The sequence below is a fragment of the Canis aureus genome, chromosome 6, assembly GCF_053574225.1.
Source record: "Canis aureus isolate CA01 chromosome 6, VMU_Caureus_v.1.0, whole genome shotgun sequence".
NCBI lineage: Eukaryota > Metazoa > Chordata > Mammalia > Carnivora > Canidae > Canis > Canis aureus.
Genome location: NC_135616.1, coordinates 39,163,944 through 39,181,854, shown reverse-complemented (window position 1 = coordinate 39,181,854; position 17,911 = coordinate 39,163,944). Strand labels below are relative to the sequence as shown.

The 17,911-nt window shown below is 43.4% G+C and overlaps 1 protein-coding gene and 1 long non-coding RNA gene across 9 annotated transcripts in view; both read left to right on the top strand.

The window, feature by feature from the left end:
- Positions 1-17,911, top strand: part of GON4L (gon-4 like) — a 75,324-nt gene that overhangs the window by 2,766 nt on the left and 54,647 nt on the right. For 5 of the 8 annotated variants that reach the window (XM_077901019.1, XM_077901018.1, XM_077901014.1 and 2 more), the window contains exons 1-3: positions 10-157; positions 2,404-3,005; positions 8,609-8,800. In XM_077901019.1, the coding sequence (XP_077757145.1) occupies positions 2,492-3,005; positions 8,609-8,800 (706 nt within the window). In that variant the 5' untranslated portion in view covers positions 10-157; positions 2,404-2,491. Of the gene's footprint in view, positions 1-9; positions 200-2,403; positions 3,006-8,608; positions 8,801-17,911 lie in introns of those variants that run through there. The other 3 variants (XM_077901016.1, XM_077901017.1, XM_077901020.1) reach the window with 3 other exon arrangements.
- On the top strand, positions 10,487-15,190 carry LOC144315840 (uncharacterized). Its single transcript, XR_013381587.1, has 2 exons — positions 10,487-10,880; positions 14,951-15,190. It is a non-coding gene; the product is annotated as an uncharacterized LOC144315840 (long non-coding RNA).

The window sequence follows — 17,911 nt, the reverse complement described above, 5'->3', positions numbered from 1 at the left end:
CAGTCCGCCCTCACCTAACATGGGCCTGGGGGCTTGGCGCATGCTCCCTGGCGGCTTGGCGCCGCGCACCGCCGCTCGGGGGCGCGCACGTCCGGCGCTGCCGTTGGCCGACTTCCGGCGCTGGCGGAGCTGGATTTCCGCGGGAGCTGGCCGGCTGGTGAGGGTGGCAGGGCGCGTGCGGTGGGGCGGGAAGAGGCAGGTGGGAACTGGGCTTCCGGGCAGAGGGGTCGGGTCAGCATGGGGTGTGTGACGGTGCCGGGCTGGGCGTGGGGACCTGGGCCGCTGCTCGGAGCCGCGGTGGGAAGCGCAGTGAGGACCCGCTCTTGGAACCTGTGCCCGGGAGGGGCCCGCGCTGGAGCTGCCCGGGGTCGCATTCATCCCCCAGCTGGTGGGACTCCAGCTCCCAGGGCGGGGGCCTTAGGAGGGCTGCTGCGTCTGAAGTGCCGGGAACCCTTCTCTGCACGCTGCTGCCTCCTGTCCTTCTTTTTTCTTTTCTGAATCTGTCATTCATCTATGAAACGTAGGACCCGTTCAAGCTGCTCGCTCCCCACCTCTCCCCTCTCCCACCCTCCCTCACCGGGATCGGCAGAACCTTCACGTGTGTATTGAGCTTTAACAACTGAGATCTGGACGCAGGCTGATATGGGGGGCTGGGCGGAGTTCTCCCCTGCTGCTTGGAGAAACTGAATTAGGGAGCTTTATTTTAAGAATCTTTAAAAATTATCTATCTATATATCTGTCTAATCTAATCTGTCTATCGCTGCCCCCACCGTGGGCCTGGAGCTCACAGCTCCGAGATCAGGAGTTGTACCTGCGCTCTTGTGACTAGAACCAGCTCGGTGCCCTGAATTAGGTTTAAAGGTCTCCCAGAAGGAACTATCTTAGTCGTCTGGACCCAGCTTTAGATGGGCATCGTCAGTGAGGAAGAACTCAGTGTTAAACAAAGCAGTTTATTTTATTCTTGGACCTATTTTATTGAGAGTGAAGTTTTTTGGGCAGAAAGATGCAATCAGTTTCCATACGATGCCTAACTCATGGCCCAAATGCTCCATAGATTAAGCGTGGAGTGGGAAGTTCATGCCCTCTCTCACGTATGCGTTTCTTCAGGAGCATTCATTGAGTATAGCATAGGCAGATCTTGCCAAGTACTAGGGGTGCTGGTTGGAAAAGTCCTTTCCCACAGAAAGCACATAGTTTTGGGGGAAGGAGATAGACAAGGGTGTGAGAAAAGCAATAAATACTGTAAAAGAGGTTTGCTAACAGGATCTATAAGAACATAAAAGATATCCTTCAGCTTAAGTTAGTGTTGCCCTTAAATTGTGATAGCTGAGGGGCACCTGGGTGGCTCAGTGGTTGAGCGTCCGCCTTGGGCTCAGATTGTGATTCTGGGGTCCTGGGATTGAATCCTGCATTGTGCTCTCCACAGGAAGCTTCTCCCTCTGCCTATGTCTGCCTCTCTGTGTCTCTCATTAATAAATAAATAAAATCTTAAAAAAATAAATTATGATAGCTGGAATTGAAGCCAAGAGTCAAGAAGTAACAACATAGAGTATAGTAAGAATCTCTTATTTTCAACACAAATTTTTTGTTAATGTAGCTTAACCTTTTTAAACAACCACACTTTCCTTTTGGATTGCTTTTGTTAACTGAGCTACCTGTTTATGGAAACAGTAGCAAATATTATTGATCTAATAAATTGCTATCTAATGACATTGATGCTATTTTTATCTTATTTTTAAAAACAATTTAAAATAGATAGTATTTATTTGATAGAGTGCTCGTGCTCTAGAGAATATAAGCCAGGGGAGGGGCAGAAGCAGAGGGAGAAACAGACTTCCCCCTGAGCAGGACCCTGGGATTATGACCCGAGCTGAAGGCAGACACTTGACTGACTGAGCCACCCGGACGCCCCCCCTATTTCATTTTGTAGCTGAGAAAAGTGAAGTTCAGGGTACGTAACTTACGCAGGGTCACAAAGCTGGAGAGAAGCTAACTTGGGAAACGAATCAGAAAGTTTGACTCCACAGTTTACTGTTGGCATCATGCTTTTCTACTTCCCTGTTGGTAGTAATGATAACTAACATTTACCAATCATATTTAATTCTTATAACAACTCTTTATGAGGTAAGCACAGTTAGTATCCTTTCAAGTGGAGGAAACTCAAGATCAGAGAGGTTAAGCCACTCAGCCAAGATACTGTACCAACCAGATAGTGGACTTAGGGTTTGGGTGTGACACTAACCACTTTCTCTCACCTCCCACCTAATGGGAGATGGGAGGTTGTGTATTTGGTGTAAAGTACTGTGCCCATGACTGAACATGAGTAAGTGGAAAGATACTTGAAGAAATGCTGTTAATCTGAATGAACATGAGGGTGATGAGAACTTGCTTTTCTCCCTTCAGGATGGAACAGGAGTGGGACTTGTATGCAAGCGAAAGGCAGATGCTCAACCATTGAGCCACCAGGCGTCCCAAGAGTGGGACTTGTACAATGTTGCCCTGTAAGAAGAGGAGGACCACAGTGACAGAGTCCTCACAGGACCAGGGCAACCAGGAGGAAGAGGACCTTGACCTGGAGTCAGCTATTAAGCCATCGTCTGACCAGGTGAAGGACTTGGGGTCAGCATCACTCTCTGGGGGTCCAAGCCATGGCAGAGTGGCTGGCCTCCAGGTTGAGTCATTACAGGATGCCAGCAATCAGCTTTGTGTGGAGGATCCTTCTTTGAGCTCTTTAAGCTCTAGGATACTCACCCAGGACACGAGTGCACCAGTTCTAGAAGCTGTTGATGCGGCCATCTCTCAGGGAATCACCCTCCCTTCCTTGGAATCTTCCCAGCTCCTTCATGCACACGTCGGTAAAGGGAAAGTCCAGGCCCCTGGTGCAAGGAGAGGGAAGAAGATTATGCTGAGGCCTGGACCTGTTTCTCAAGAAGACAGAGGTGATCATCCTATTACAAAGGAGCCTTTTTCAGGAGAGCCTGGTGAAGAAGTCAAGGAAGAAGGAGGTATGATACAAAGGGTTGTTAGGCCATGTTTTCCTTGGTGTATCAGTTTGCCACTGCACTCTTTGCAGTTCCTTTATTTATTTATTCATTCATTCATTCATTCATTCAAAGATCTTATTTATTCATGAAAGAGAGAAGCAGAGACATAGGCAGGGGGAGAAGCAGGCTCCTACAGGGAGCCCCATGTGGGACTCGATTCCAGGACCCTGGAATCACGCACTGAACTGCTGAGCCACCCAGGTGTCCCCTCTGCAGTTCTTTTACAAAGCAGTATCTCTGAAAGGGGGATACTGATTCAGTATGGAATCAGAAATGCAGGGACATCCATGTGACTCAGTGGTTGAGCTCCTGCCTTTAGCCCAGGGCGTGATCCTGGGGTCCCAGGATTGAGTCCCACATGGAGCTCCCTGCATGGAGCCTGCTTCTCTCTCTGCCTATGTCTCTGCCTTTCTCTCTGTCTTTGTCTTTCATGAACAAATAAAATCTTAAAAAAATGCAGTTCTGACCCTTAGGACTTTACAATTGAGTGGAGACTTCTCCCTCCCATTCTTGAGATTCTCTTCTGTATCCTTTTCTCTCCTCCCTTCATGTCAGGAGGGGAACTCTATGGCGTTTTGTGATTTGGTGGGGATCCATGAAATGGGGCTTGTGGAGGAGGGGCAGCAGTGTAGAGGGACAGACTGCTGCCTGGGACATTGGGTGGGACTCTACAGAGACACCATAACCCTTAGGACTGGAGGGCTGGGTGGTAGTTTGACACTTGGGTATGGGAGGCCAAGAGGAGCAGGCACAGAGGCAGAAGAGGATAGTGACAGGTTGGAGGAAGTGAGAGATGACTTCAGAGTGGTAAGTTATGTTTAGATTGCAAAGGGCTTTGTTTTTCATGGTCAAGTGTTTGAGCTTTTCCCATAGGTGATAACCAACTAATAAATAAAAGAAGCAAAAGGCATAGATCTCACCTCAGCAAGCTTGTAGTCTAGTTGGGAAGACAAGACATAAACACATAGTTCATTTGGAGCAGTTGGAGGTGATATGTAAGTGCGGGAGTTTGTGGTACAGGGAATTAGGAATTTTGAAATTGGGGTTTGATGGATTGGTAGGATTCCATAGACTGGGGAAGGAGTAGAAGTGGGGTGGCACATTCTGGAAACACATGGGCAAGCAGCAGGGCTTCCCGGGGTGAGTGCAGGTGCATACCACATGGGTCCTGGCCGTGCTGCCCCTGAGACCTGACAGTCAACAACCTTGACTGGGATGTTGGCAGCAAGGAGAGAAAAGAGGGTGTATCTTAGAGACATTCCGAGGGAAGGACTAATCTTGCTTGGAGACTGATGCCATGTCAGATACCTGGCCTAGGAATGGTAAAGCATGCATTCGTAGCGCAGGCCTTGGAGGGGTTGAAAAGGGTGTGAGGTGTGAAGTGGGGGCCTTCACAGTAAAATCGAAGTCTGAGATCGAAGTTTGGTAGAGGTAGGAGTAGAGACGGTCAGAGTGTGCATTGTGCTGCTTCTTTGTAGAAAGGAACATGGAAAAAGTGGATGGCCTGAGGCTGAGGAAGAGATAGGGAGGGGAAAACAGAAGAGGTGACAGGAGAGGTCAAAGGAGGAGAGCTATGAAAACAAGGCACATCCCTTAAAAGTTCATGCCATGTTGGCAAATTGAATTGAAATAAAAAATTTAAAAAAAAATGTTTGTGCCAAAGGAGTGAGAAGGATGGTGGGGCCTGATGGGCTTGCAGGTTGGAGGTGCATGAGGGGGGACAAGGAGATCAGATTGTGGCCCTTAGGAGCAAGGATGATGGCAGCGGGAGAATGGAAGTGGCCAGGGAGGGGATCCCTGGGTGGCTCAGTGGTTTAGCGCCTGCCTTTGGCCCAGGGCGCAATCCTGGAGTCCTGGGATCAAGTCCCATGTCAGGCTCCCTAGAGCAACAGCTCTAGGCTGCACTCCCCAACAGATGAGTGACCCTGAACCCCTAGTGAATCACCCATTCCTGCCCTGCTAGCACTGGAATCCGTGTCCCCTGCAGGTCCCCCACCTCCACGTCAAACACAAGGAGCTTGGAGAGGACATTTCGGTGAGCCAGCTGTCTCCCTGGCCACTTCCTTTTTTTTTTTTTTAAGATTTATTTATTTATTTATTTATGATAGACAGAGAGAGAGAGAGAGGGGCAGAGACACAGGAGGAGGGAGAAGCAGGCTCCCTACCGGGAGCCCAATGTGGGATGCCATCCCAGGACTCCGGGATCATGACTTGAGCCAAAGGCAGACAGACACTCAACCACTGAGCCACTCAGGTGCCCCTAAAAGGGAAATCTTAAAAAAAAAAAAAAAAAAAAAAAGAAAAAAAGTGTATTTTTTTGGTTGTTTTGCTTTCTTTTAAGTAACATGTAGTATTATGATTATGTAGAAAAGACCCCCCAAAAATCTGAGTTATTTTGAAATGTAGTAGTTTCCCCATATCCGTGGTTTTAATTATCTGAGGTCAGCCGTGGTCTGGAAGTGGGTGATCCTCCAGACTTCTCATTATAAGGATAGTAGTAGCCTAACACTGTGTCACTATGCCTTTATCACTCCCCTCACTTCACTTCCCCACATAGGCATTCCATCATCTCACATCCTCACAGGAAGGAGGGTGAGTACAGGATAGTAAGCTATTTAGAGAAAAAGAGACCACGTTTGTATAACTCTTGTTAGAGTATTATTATGATTGTTCTGTTTTATTATTTGTTAATCTTACTGCTTAACTTATAAATTAAACTATCATAAATATGTATAGGAAAAAAATACAGTATTATAGGGTTCAGTTCTATAGGAGGTTTCAGGCAACACTGGGACTTTTGGAACATATGTCCCGAGGGTAAGCAGAGGGCTACTATATCAGCATTTTGTTATAGTTGGTATATTGTGAGATCATGTTTCTAGACTGCAGGTGCTAGTGATTATTATATTTTTTAAAGATTTTATTTATGAGAGAGAGAGAGAGAGAAAGAATAGATAGGGAGGGGAAGGGCAGAGGGAGAAGCAGACTCCTTGCTAAGCAGGGAGCCCAACACGGAACTTGATCCCAGAACTCTGGGATCATGATGCAAGCGGAAGGCAGATGCTTCACCGACTGAACCACCCAGGTGCCCCAGGTGCTGGTAATTAAACCTTCCTTGTGTTGGTGTGTATTTCCCCCTTCCCTCTTTTTTTTTTTTTCCAGAATTTTAATTGTTCTTTGAGATTGATTCACATACCCTAATTCCTACTTATACTTTTTTTTTCTTTACCTTCTAAAATGATTAACTTAGGCAGATTTTGGCTTATAATTAGTTGACTTGTACAGTTCTCAGCTGATTATTTTCATATTATTAATTCACAGTTTTTAAGCTGGCAGTAAACAAGTTATAGATGTGCGCTGTGTAAGGCTTTCCCTTTTCTGTCCCTCTTACCCTTCTCAGCTTCCCTTTCTAGGGGCTTTGAGCATCTAGCACAGAGATAGAGGAAAAGAAGAGTGGGGTTCCTGCAGGGTTCTCTGAGACGGGAAATTGAGAAGCAATATGATGTGGTCATAGAAAAGGGAACATTTTTGGGGCACCTGGCTGGTTCAGTCAGAAGAGGATGTGACTCTTGATCTCAGAGTTGTGAGTTTGAGCCCCACATTGGGTGTAGAGATTACTTAAATATATAAAACTTAAAAAAAAAAAAAGGACATTTTCTCTATGGCTGGTAAGCTGTAGGGACAGTGTTAGAGGAATTCCAAATGCGTTTTAGGTGGTAGAAGTATCATTGATGGGAACTACATTATAAAGTGAACTTCTGATATGTTTGATTAAAAAGTCTTTTATGTTGGTTCAATTGTGAAAATGTCAGCATTGTTAATTCTAAAACTTGCTCAAGATTGTTGATTAAAAGAGAACACCGTGCTGTTTATTGAAGTTCTCTTTTCTAAGACATTTGGCTGAGAGCAACCTTGGATTTGATGGATTTGGTATTGGACTCTTTGTCTAGTCCCTATGAAAGCCAAAGCCCTGGGATGTTTTGACATTATGGAGTGATCATGGGTTCTGGAAGTGAAGGATAGAAGATTGAGAGTAAATGCAATTAAGGATTAATTCATGCTTTATTTAAAATTAAAGCTTTTCTTTTTCTTTGTTGGAGGAGAGGATGGTCTATTTATTTATTTATTTATTTATTTAGATTTTATTTATTTATTTATGAGAGACAGAGACACACACACACAGGCAGAGGGAGAAGCAGGCTCCATGCAGGGAGCCTGACATGGGACTTGATCCCGGGTCTCTGATCCGGGGTCTCCAGGATGATGCCCTGGGCTGAAGGTGGCGCTAAACCACTGAGCCACCTGGGCTGCCCTGGATGGTCCAATTTAAAACCATGTTTACCGAGACCTGGCGGAGTCGCCAAAAACAAAACAAAACAAAAAATAAAACCATGTTTACACCACTTGGAAGTGCCAACGTCGATGAGATATCAGGTCACAGGATGAAGGCTGCTTTGTGTGGAGCTCAGTGATAACTTGATCTCTTTTTGAAAATGTTCTGAATGTGTAATACACAAACATGGAAACAATTCATAAATGCTGACAGTCCACAGTGAAAAGTTAGGTGCCCTTTCCCTCTGTCCCCTTCCCCCAGGTTCTTATCTGGGAGTAAGTAGTCACTGGTTAGCACTCCCTGTGTGTCTTCTGTGGCTGTTCTGTCTGCATGACAACCTGTCATGTTTATTGTTTACTTTTGCTACAGCACGAGTGCTTATTTGCTTTGTAAATATTCCGTCTTCCCCAGAAGAAAGGTAGCACTCATGAGGAGTTGAGGTAAAGGAGAAGGTTGTCTTTTTTTTTTTTTTTTTTAAGATTTATTAATTTATTCATGAGAGACCGAGAGAGAGAGAGAGAGAGAGAGAGAGAGAGACATAGGCAGAGGGAGAAGCAGGCTCTCCATAGGAGCCCCATGGGGGACTTGATCCCAGACCCCAGGATCACAACCTGAGTCTAAGGCAGCCGCTCAACCGCTGAGCCACCCAGGCATCCCAAGGGGAAGGTTGTCATTGATAATTTTATGGTGACTTTTACTCCAATTTCTGCATAATTTAGAGTCAGAAAGTTCAGGACATTGATAATGGATTAAATGTGGTGTTAATGATTATCCTTATAAAATGTACCTTTGTCATCAGGAATATAACAGCCCCCACCCTACAATTATGGTTTTGATTTCTCCAAAGGAAAAAGAAATGTATAACTCAAAGCATATTTTAAGTAGAAAGACCTTGGGGTGCCTGGCTGGCTGTAACTCCTAATCTCAGGGTCATGAGTTCAAGCCCCACGATGAGCTTGGAGCCTACTTAAAATTAAAAGGAAAAAAAAATAAAAGAAATATGTTGTAGTCATTATGTGGTTCACCTCCCTGACATAACAGGTGAGCTTGGATCTGAGCTTTTATTTCTTAGGACCCTATCTTTAAAAGGGAGAGGAGAATGCCTATATAGTGTATGTATCATTAGTGAAGTTACCCAGCTATAAATGACTTTACAACAAAATGCTGATTTCTACAACTTAGTATGATGGATAATGGGCAAAGTATAGAGCAATACTTGTGATTTTTCCAGGAAAACCTCAGTTGCATTCTGGAGGGGCGATGCCTTTGCTGCCATTAGGCAGCCACTCTGCAAAACCAGGAGCCCAGCCTGGGAAGTCCCCTCAGCCAGATGTATGTGCCTGTCCTCAAGAAAAGCCACTTGGGACTCTGGCTTCGCAAGCTGAGGATGAGACAGAGGATGGTGGACTCTTCATTCCGATGGGTAGGCTTTCTTTTTCTTCTTTTGTAATTAAACTCCAAAAAAGTCTTTATTGAAGCATAATATAAAGTATAATATGCAGAAAGCTCCATGTATCGTAAGATATCCTGAATTTTTGGAGACAAATAACTCATGCAGCCAGGAACCATATCAACAGAGCATTACCTGTACCCTTTCAGTTATTACCAGCATCTCACCTGTTGGGGACTGTTAATTCTGACTTCTGGCAGAACAATTTGGTTCACCTGTTTTGTACTATGAGTAGAATCCTATGTTTTTATGAGTGCATTTTGGCCCATGTTGTTGCATGTACTTGTAGATTGTTCATTTTCATTGCTGTGTAGTATTGTTTGAGTATTCTAGATTTTCTGTATCCATTCAACTCTTAATGGGCGTTAGGATAGTTTCTGGTTGCAGGCTACTCTGAATGGTGCTGTTGTAAACATTCTACTACAGATCTTTGTGTGAACATCTCCATTTGATTTTTGTTGGGTGGAATTGCTGGGTCACAGGATTAGGCCTCTGAAATTTTTTTGAAATACTGTATTTTTTGTGAATTATAACACATATAGACAAGTGAATAAGGACTTTATTCAGCTTAACAGTTTTATAGTGAGCACCTGTGATTTCTTTTCTTGTTTTTTAAATATTATTTATTTTATAGTGGGAAGAGAGATAGTGTGCATGAGTGAGGTGTGGGGCCACGGGAGAAGCAGACTCCCTCCCGAGCAGGGAGTCCAACATGGGGCTTAATGGTAGGATCCCAGGGCCATGAGCTGAGCTCAAGGCAAATGCTTAACCAACTGAGCCACCCAGGTGCCCCTTGTGAATTCTTTTTCTTATTGCAAATACTAATGATGATCGTGAACATCGCACCCTACCTTATTTGGGGGAAGGTAGTCCATATTCCTGTTTGGGGGCTTTGTTTTGTTTTTAGAAGTGGGGAGGGGCAGAGGGAGTGGGAGGACCTCAAGCACACTCCCTGTTGAGCACAGATCCTACGCAGAACTCAGTCTTATGACCCTGAGATCACAACCTGAGCTAAAATCAAGAGTTGGACGCTTAACTGAGCCAGCCGGGTGTCCCCGTATTCCTCATTTATGCATGAGAGAGTTGTAGACTTCTTGTGGATACAGTATTTTTTTTTTTTAAATTTTTTAAAATTTTCATTTATTTGTTTGACAGAAAGAGAGCAGGGGACAGAGAGAGGGAGATGCAGGCTCCCTGCTCAGCATGGGACTCGATCATGACCTCAGCTGAAGGTAGATGCTTAACTGACTGAGCCACCCAGGCACACTGACTTTTTATAGATATATTGTATCTGATTAGGGAGATTCTTTTCCTAATTTTATGAGAGTTTTATCATATTGAATTGTGTCAGTGCTTTTCTGTATTAAGATGATCATACGGTTTTTCTTCTTTATTCTTTTTTTTTTTTCTTTAAGATTTATTTATTTATGGGATCCCCGGGTGGCACAGCGGTTTGGCGCCTGCCTTTGGCCCAGGGCGCGATCCTGGAGACCCGGGATCGAATCCCACGTCAGGGTCCTGGTGCATGGAGCCTGCTTCTCCCTCTGCCTGTGTCTCTGCCTCTCTCTCTCTCTCTGTGTGACTATCATAAAAAAAAAAAAAAAAAAAAAAAAAAAGATTTATTTATTTATTTATGATAGACATAGAGAGAGAGAGAGGCAGAGACACAGGAGGAGGGAGAAGCAGGCTCCATGCCAGGAGCCCGACGCGGGACTCGATCCCGGGACTCCAGGATCGGGCCCTGGGCCAAAGGCAGGCACTAAACCCCTGAGCCACCCAGGGATCCCCTTCTTCTTTATTCTATTAATGTGGAGATTAATGTTGATTCTTACTGTTGGATTTATTGAGATATAATTTGCATACAATAAAATTTATCCAATGAGTTTGAAACATGTGCATAATTATGTAACTGCCAACACCATCAGCATGTGGGGCATTTCCCTAACTCTGAAAGCTCTCTCATCCCTGTTGCAGGCCTTCATTCTCAGCCCAGTCTTAGCTGCCCGCTTGTATCCTTGCAGTTCTGTGTTTCCTGCAGTATTATGCTTCTGTGGTATGGATCCTGTCACATCTGGTATCTTCTGCCTAGTACAATGCTTCTGAGATTCGTTCATGTTTGTTCTTTTCATTGCTGAGTAGTATTCTATCCCATAGATGTACCACAATTAATTTGTTCACTAGTTGATGGACATTTGGGTGGTTCCCAGCTTTTGCCTGAAGCTGCTATAAACATTCAGATATAGGTCTTTGATAGACATAAGTTTTTATTTTTCTTGGGTAAATCACTAGAAGTAATGTTTCTGGGGCCTATGGTATTATATATGTTTAACTTTATAAGAAATTGCTGACCTATTTTCCAAAGTGGCTGTATCATTTTACACTCCCACCACGTGTGAGATTTACAAATGAGCTACATTCTTGCCAGGATCTATCAGACTTTTAAATTGTATCCATTCTAGGAGGTGTATTTCCTTGTGGTTTTAACTTGCTTTCCCTAAGGAATAATTATGTAGAGCATATTTTCATGTGTTTATTGGCCGTTTATAGATCTTTTTTGATGAAATGTTTGTTCATTGTTCTGTTGTATGCATTTATTCCTTTTGTAATTGGTACATGTCTTGCAAGAGATACTTTTTTTTTTTTTTTTTTTTTTTTAAGATTTTATTTATTTATTTTAGAGAGGGAGAGAGAAAGAATCCCAGGCATACGCCCAGCTGAGCACAGAGCCAGATGCAGGGCACTATCCCAAGACCCTCTTTCCCAAGACCCCTAAAATCAAGAATCAGATGCTTAACCAACTGGGACATCCAGGCACTCCTTGCAGAAGATACTTTAAAACTAGGCATATATCCTGTTTCTCCTCAAACTTTTGCTCACTTATTTTATTTTACTTTTTTTTGCCCACTAATTTTAGCATCCATTGGTAGATTGCCTGTAACAATTATTACTGTGTTGTTCATATGGTAATTCTTTTCTTTTTTCTTTTCTTTTCTTTTCTTTTCTTTTCTTTTCTTTTCTTTTCTTTTCTTTTCTTTTCTTTTCTTCTTTTTTCTTTCTTTTCTTGCTTCTTTCAGATTTTATTGATTCATGAGAGACACACAGAGAGAGGCACAGACATAGGTAGAGGGAGAAGTAGGCTCCCGGTGGGGAGCACGATGTGGGACTCGATCAAGTCCTGAGCCAAAGGCAGACGCTCAACTGCTGAGCCACCCAGGCGCCCTAATTGGGATTTTCTATAAAGAAGAGCTGTCCCTTTTCCCTCCTTTTATTTATTTATTCATTTTTATGTGAGTATGGACTCATGGATATTTACTATTTGAGTTACAATGTGATATTGTTATATTTTGCTCAGAATGTTTTAGTGTTGGCTGTGGGAAGATACTTCAAGTTTCACTTTTATGGAGTATGGTTTTGGTATCATTTCAAGGAACACTGCCTAATCCTGAGTTGCTTGGCTGGCTCATTTGGTGGAGCCTGTGACTCTTGATCTTGGGGTTATGACTTGGGGTTATGAGCCCCACGTTGGGTGTCGAGTTTACTTTTGAAAAAAAAAAAAGAAACTCTGCCCAATCCAAGGTCACAAAGTTTCTTTCTTTTTTTTTTAAGATTTTTATTTTTTTATTCATGAGAGACACAGAGAGGGGCAGAGACATAGGCAGAGGGAGGAGAAGCAGGCTCTACGCAGAGCCCCATGTGGGACTCAATCCCGGAACTCCGGGATCACATCCTGAGCTGAAGGCAGACGCTCAACCTCTGAGCCACACAGGAGTCCCTGGTCACAAAGTTTCTTTTGTGCAAGTTACATATTCCATTTAGATATATGATCCATTTTGATTGATTTATTTATTTTTAAAATATTTTATTTATTCATGACGGGGTGCAGAGACACAGGCAGAGGGAGAAGCAGGCTCCATGCGGGGAGCCTGACATGGGACTGGATCCCAGGTCTCCAGGATCACACCCTGGGCTGAAGGTGGTGCTAAACCGCTGAGCCACCTGGGCTGCCCTCCATTTTGATTTAGTTTTTTGTATCCTGTGTGAGACATATTTGAGATTCTTTTTTGCATGTGGATGTTTTTTTCAGCCCTTTTTTTGGAAAAGATTCCTTTCTCCATTAAATTACCTTTGTACCAGTGTGAAAAACTCGCTGGCCATATTAGTGTGGGTCTTTTCTGGAGTCGGTTCTGTCCATTGATCTGTGTCTGAACTTTTGCAGATACCAGGCAGGTTTAATCCTTTAATCCAGCTTCACAGTAAGTGTCAAGATCAGATAGTCTAGGGACCCCTGGGTGGCTCAGCCTTACTTTCTGTGTCTTTCATGAATAAATAAATAAAATCTTAAAAAAAAATCAACTAGTCTGAGTCTTTGCCTTTGTCCTTTTTTAAAATTAAATTTTTCTTAAAATAATTTATTTATTCATGAGAGACAGAGAGAGAGAGAGAGAGAGGCAGAGACATAGGCAGAGGGAGAAGCAGGCTCCCTGCAGGTACCTGATGCTGGACTCAATCCCAGGTTCCTGAAATCATGACCTGAGCCAAAGGCAGAAGCTCAAGCAATGAGCCACCCAGGCATCCCTATTGTTTTTTTTTTTTAAGAGGGAGAGCAGGGGAGGAGCAGAGGGAGAAGGAGAGAAGAATGACCCTGAGATCATGACCTGAGCCAGGCCCCTATTTCTTTCTTTTCTTTTTTTTTTTTTAATTTTAATTTAAATTTTTTTTTTAAGATTTTATTTATTCATGAGAGACAGAGAGAGAGAGGCAGGCAGAGACATAGGCCGAGGGAGAAGCAGGCTCCATGCAGGGAGTCTGACGTGGGACTTCATCCCGGGTCCCCAGGATCAGGCCCTGGGCTGAAGGTGGCACCAAACCGCTAAGCCACCCTGGCTGCCCCCCTATTTATTTCTAGTTTAATTCCACTGTGGTCGGGCAGCCCCAGTGGCGCAGCGGTTTAGCGCCGCCTGCAGCCCAGGGCGTGATCCTGGAGACCCTGGATCGAGTCCCACGTCAGGCTCCCTGCATGAAGCCTGCTTCTCCTGTGTCTCTGCCTCTCTCTCTCTCTCTCTCCGCATCTCTATGAATAAGTAAATAAAATCTTAAAAAATTCCACTATGGTCAGAGAGTATATTCTGTTTGATTCCTGACCTTTACAAATTGTGACTTGGTTAGCATATGGTCTGTTTCATGTGCCCTTAAAAAATAATGTATTTTGTAGGTGTTCTAAATGTGTCATTCATTCATTCATTCATTTATTTACTTTTTTTTAAAATTTATTTATTTATGATAGTCACAGAGAGAGAGAGAGAGAGAGGCAGAGACACAGGCAGAGGAAGAAGCAGGCTCCATGCACCGGGAGCCCGATGTGGGATTCGATCCCGGGTCTCCAGGATCGCGCCCTGGGCCAAAGGCAGGCGCCAAACCGCTGCACCACCCAGGGATCCCCATTTATTTACTTTTAAATATTTTATTTATTCATGAGAGAGAGAGAGAGGCAGAGACACAGGCAGAGGGAGAAGCAGGCTCTATGCTGGGAGCCCAACGTGGAACTTGATCCCGGGTCTTCAGGATCACGCCCTGGGCCGAAGGCGGCATTAAACCGCTGAGCCACCCGGGCTGCCCTAAATATGCCATTTAGATCAAGTATAATGTTCTTTTTTTTTTTTTTTTTTTTTAAAGATTTTATTTATTTATTCATGATAGTTACAGAGAGAGAGAGAGGCAGAGAGACACAGGCAGAGGGAGAAGCAGGCTCCATGCACTGGGAGCCCGATGTGGGATTCGATCCCGGGTCTCCAGGATCGCGCCCTGGGCCAAAGGCAGGCGCCAAACCGCTGCGCCACCCAGGGATCCCGATGTTCTTTATATGTTTGTAAGGTCAAGTTTGTTAATTATGTTGTTAAGATCTTTTATGTCTGTATTGATTTCTTGATCTACTGTTACATTTGTTACTGACATTTGTTGAAATATCCAGATTTGACTTTGGCTGTATCCTTTTTTTTTTTTATTTTTTTATTTTCCTGTCAGCTTTTGTATATTTAAGTCTATTATCAGATGTATACAGATTTAGAATTGTTTTCTTATTTATTTATATATTTAACTTTTTTTTTTTTTTCCTTTTTTTGGTAGACTCCATGCCCAGCATGGAGCCCAGTGCAAGGCTTGAACTTATGACCCTGAGATCAAGACCTGGGCTGAAATGAAGAGTTGGATGCTTAACTAAGCCACCCAGAAGCCCCTATTTTCCTTTTGAATTGATTCACTTAGTATGAAATGTTTCTTTTTATCTTTATATTCTGGCCTAAGGTTTACTTTGTAACAGATATTTGTGTATACATGTTATAAATATTTATATTCTTTTGCTTTCAACTTTTTTTGTTTGTTTTTAAAATGTTTCTTTTATGGGACGTTTGGGTGGCTTAGTGATTAGCATCTGCCTTTGGCTCAGGGTGTGATCCCAGGGTCCTGGGATCGAATCCTGTATCAGACTTCCTGGGGGAAGCCTGCTTCTCCCTCTGCCTATGTGTTTGCTTCTCTCTGTGTCTCTCATGAATAAATAAATCTTTGAAAAAATAATAAAGTGAATAAAGAGTTTCTTATATAATAGCATACTTTAAAAAAAAAAACTACTCTGAACGTATTTGCCTTTTTTTTTTTTTTTAAGATTTTATTTATTTGAGATAGAGTGGCAGAGAGCATGAGCAGGGGGCAGAGGGAGAGGGAGAAACAGACTTCCCACTGAGCACAGAGCCCGATGTGGGGCTCAATCTCAGGACGCCGAGATCATTACCTGAGCCAAAGGCAAACACTTAATCTGACTGAGCCACCCAGGTGCCCCACATCTTTGTCTTTTAATTAGAACATCTATTTCATTAATATTTATTTACTTATTTTAAAATATTTTATTTATTTATTTGAGTGAGACAGAGTGAGAAAGGGAGGGGGGGAGCAATCTCCCCACTGATCAGGGAGCCTGATGAAGGGCTCTGTCTCAGGACCCCAAGATTATGACCTGAGCCAAAGTCAGGTGCTTAACTGACTGAGCCACCCAGGCACCTCAGTTTTTTATTTTTATTTAATGCAATTTCTGATATAATTGAGTTTTTTTATTTTCTTGTTTTTTTGTTTTGTTTTGTTTTTCCTTTCTTTCTTTTGATTAGGTACTTTTATTTTTCTTTTCTTTCCTTTTTTTTTTTAATTTTTATTTATTTATGATAGTCACAGAGAGAGAGAGAGGCAGAGACATAGGCAGAGGGAGAAGCAGGCTCCATGCACCGGGAGCCCGACGTGGGATTCGATCCCCGGTCTCCAGGATCGCGCCCTGGGCCAAAGGCAGGCGCCAAACCGCTGCGCCACCCAGGGATCCCTATTTTTCTTTTCTATTACTCTTTAGTTATTTTTTTTTTTTTTTTACATGTTGCCATATAGATTAGCAATGTGAAACTTTGTTTTGTTTTGCTTTTAAGCAGTCTAGGACTTGATATATTCTTGTTTATTTTTTAAAACTTTTTTTTTTTTTAAGTGAGCTCTGTACCTAGTGTGGGGTTTGAAATCACAACCCCAAAATCAAGAGTTACATGCTATACTGACTGAGCCACCCAGGTGCCCCTGTTAATTTTTTTTTTCCTTGTTAAATTTTTAATGACAGTTTAGCAGCATGGATTCCATGTCTTTGATGAAATTCTGTATCTTTTCCTTTTCCTTTTTTTTTTTTTAAGATTTTATTTATTCATGAGAGACACACAGAGTGAGGCAGAAACATAGGTAGAGGGAAAAGCAGGTTCCCTGCAGGGGGCCTGATGTGGGACTCGATTCTAGGATCTCAGGATCATGACCTGAGCCAAAGGCAGACACACTCAACCATTGAGCCATCCAGGCATCCCTCCTTTATTGTCTTGAATATATTGATCATAATTATTTTATTTTTATTTTTATTTTTTAATTTTTATTTATTTATGATAGTCACAGACAGAGAGAGAGAGGCAGAGACACAGGCAGAGGGAGAAGCAGGCTCCATGCACCAGGAGCCCGATGTGGGATTTGATCCCGGGTCTCCAGGATCGCGCCCTGGGCCAAAGGCAGGCGCCAAACCGCTGCGCCACCCAGGGACCCTGGTCATAATTATTTTAGAACCGTTTTTAAGTATCTGATTTAGGGATCCCTGGGTGGCGCAGCGGTTTGGCGCCTGCCTTTGGCCCAGGGCGCGATCCTGGAGACCCGGGATCAAATCCCACATCGGGCTCCTGGTGCATGGAGCCTGCTTCTCCCTCTGCCTGTGTCTCTGCCTCTCTCTCTCTGTCTGTGACTATCATAAAAAAAAAAAAAAAAAAAAAAAAGTATCTGATTTAACTGTAGATTTCTTTTTATTGTCCTCTCCTGCCACTTCCCTGTCGTATTTTGGTTCTGTTTTTAGCATTGTTTAATTAATTATTTATTCATGACAGACACGCACACAGAGAGGCAGAGACACATGCAGAGGGAGGAACAGGCTCTATGCAGGGAGTCTGATGTGGGACTCGATCCTGGGTCTCCAGGATTACGCCCTGGGCGGAAGGCAGGCACTTAAACAGCTGAGCCACTCAGGTTGCCCAAGCATTGTTTAATTTTTGATTGTCTGTTGGACATTGTGGATAGAAAATTCTGGGGGCTTTGGTATTGTTATCTTCCTCCAAGGAGGGTTATTTTATATTCTGGCAGGTAGATAATTTTGGAGGGTCACCTAAATTCTTCCAGGAGTTAGTTTTATGCTGCATTAAGTCTAGTATGTTTCCACTTACTACTTCCTCTTAGATTGTGGTCTGTATCCCTGGTGGGTGGCTCTTCTGAGATTTCAACAGTACTAAGAAAGCTGAAGCATTTCTGAAGACTCCTTTTCACAGTTTGAACTACAACCTTTCTCTCCAGGGCTAAGGAGTGAGAAACTTCTACCTTTGTTCTTTTGCCTCCTAGCCTGTCTCCTGCTGTGTTTCTTGGGGTCCATCCTGTGCATGCATAGCCTATGGGTCCACTAGGGTCTTCAGAGGAAATTGAAGAGAAACTTTTTTGGGGGGCTCAGTTTTCCTTTGTTTTCCTCTGTTGAGTTTTTCTTTT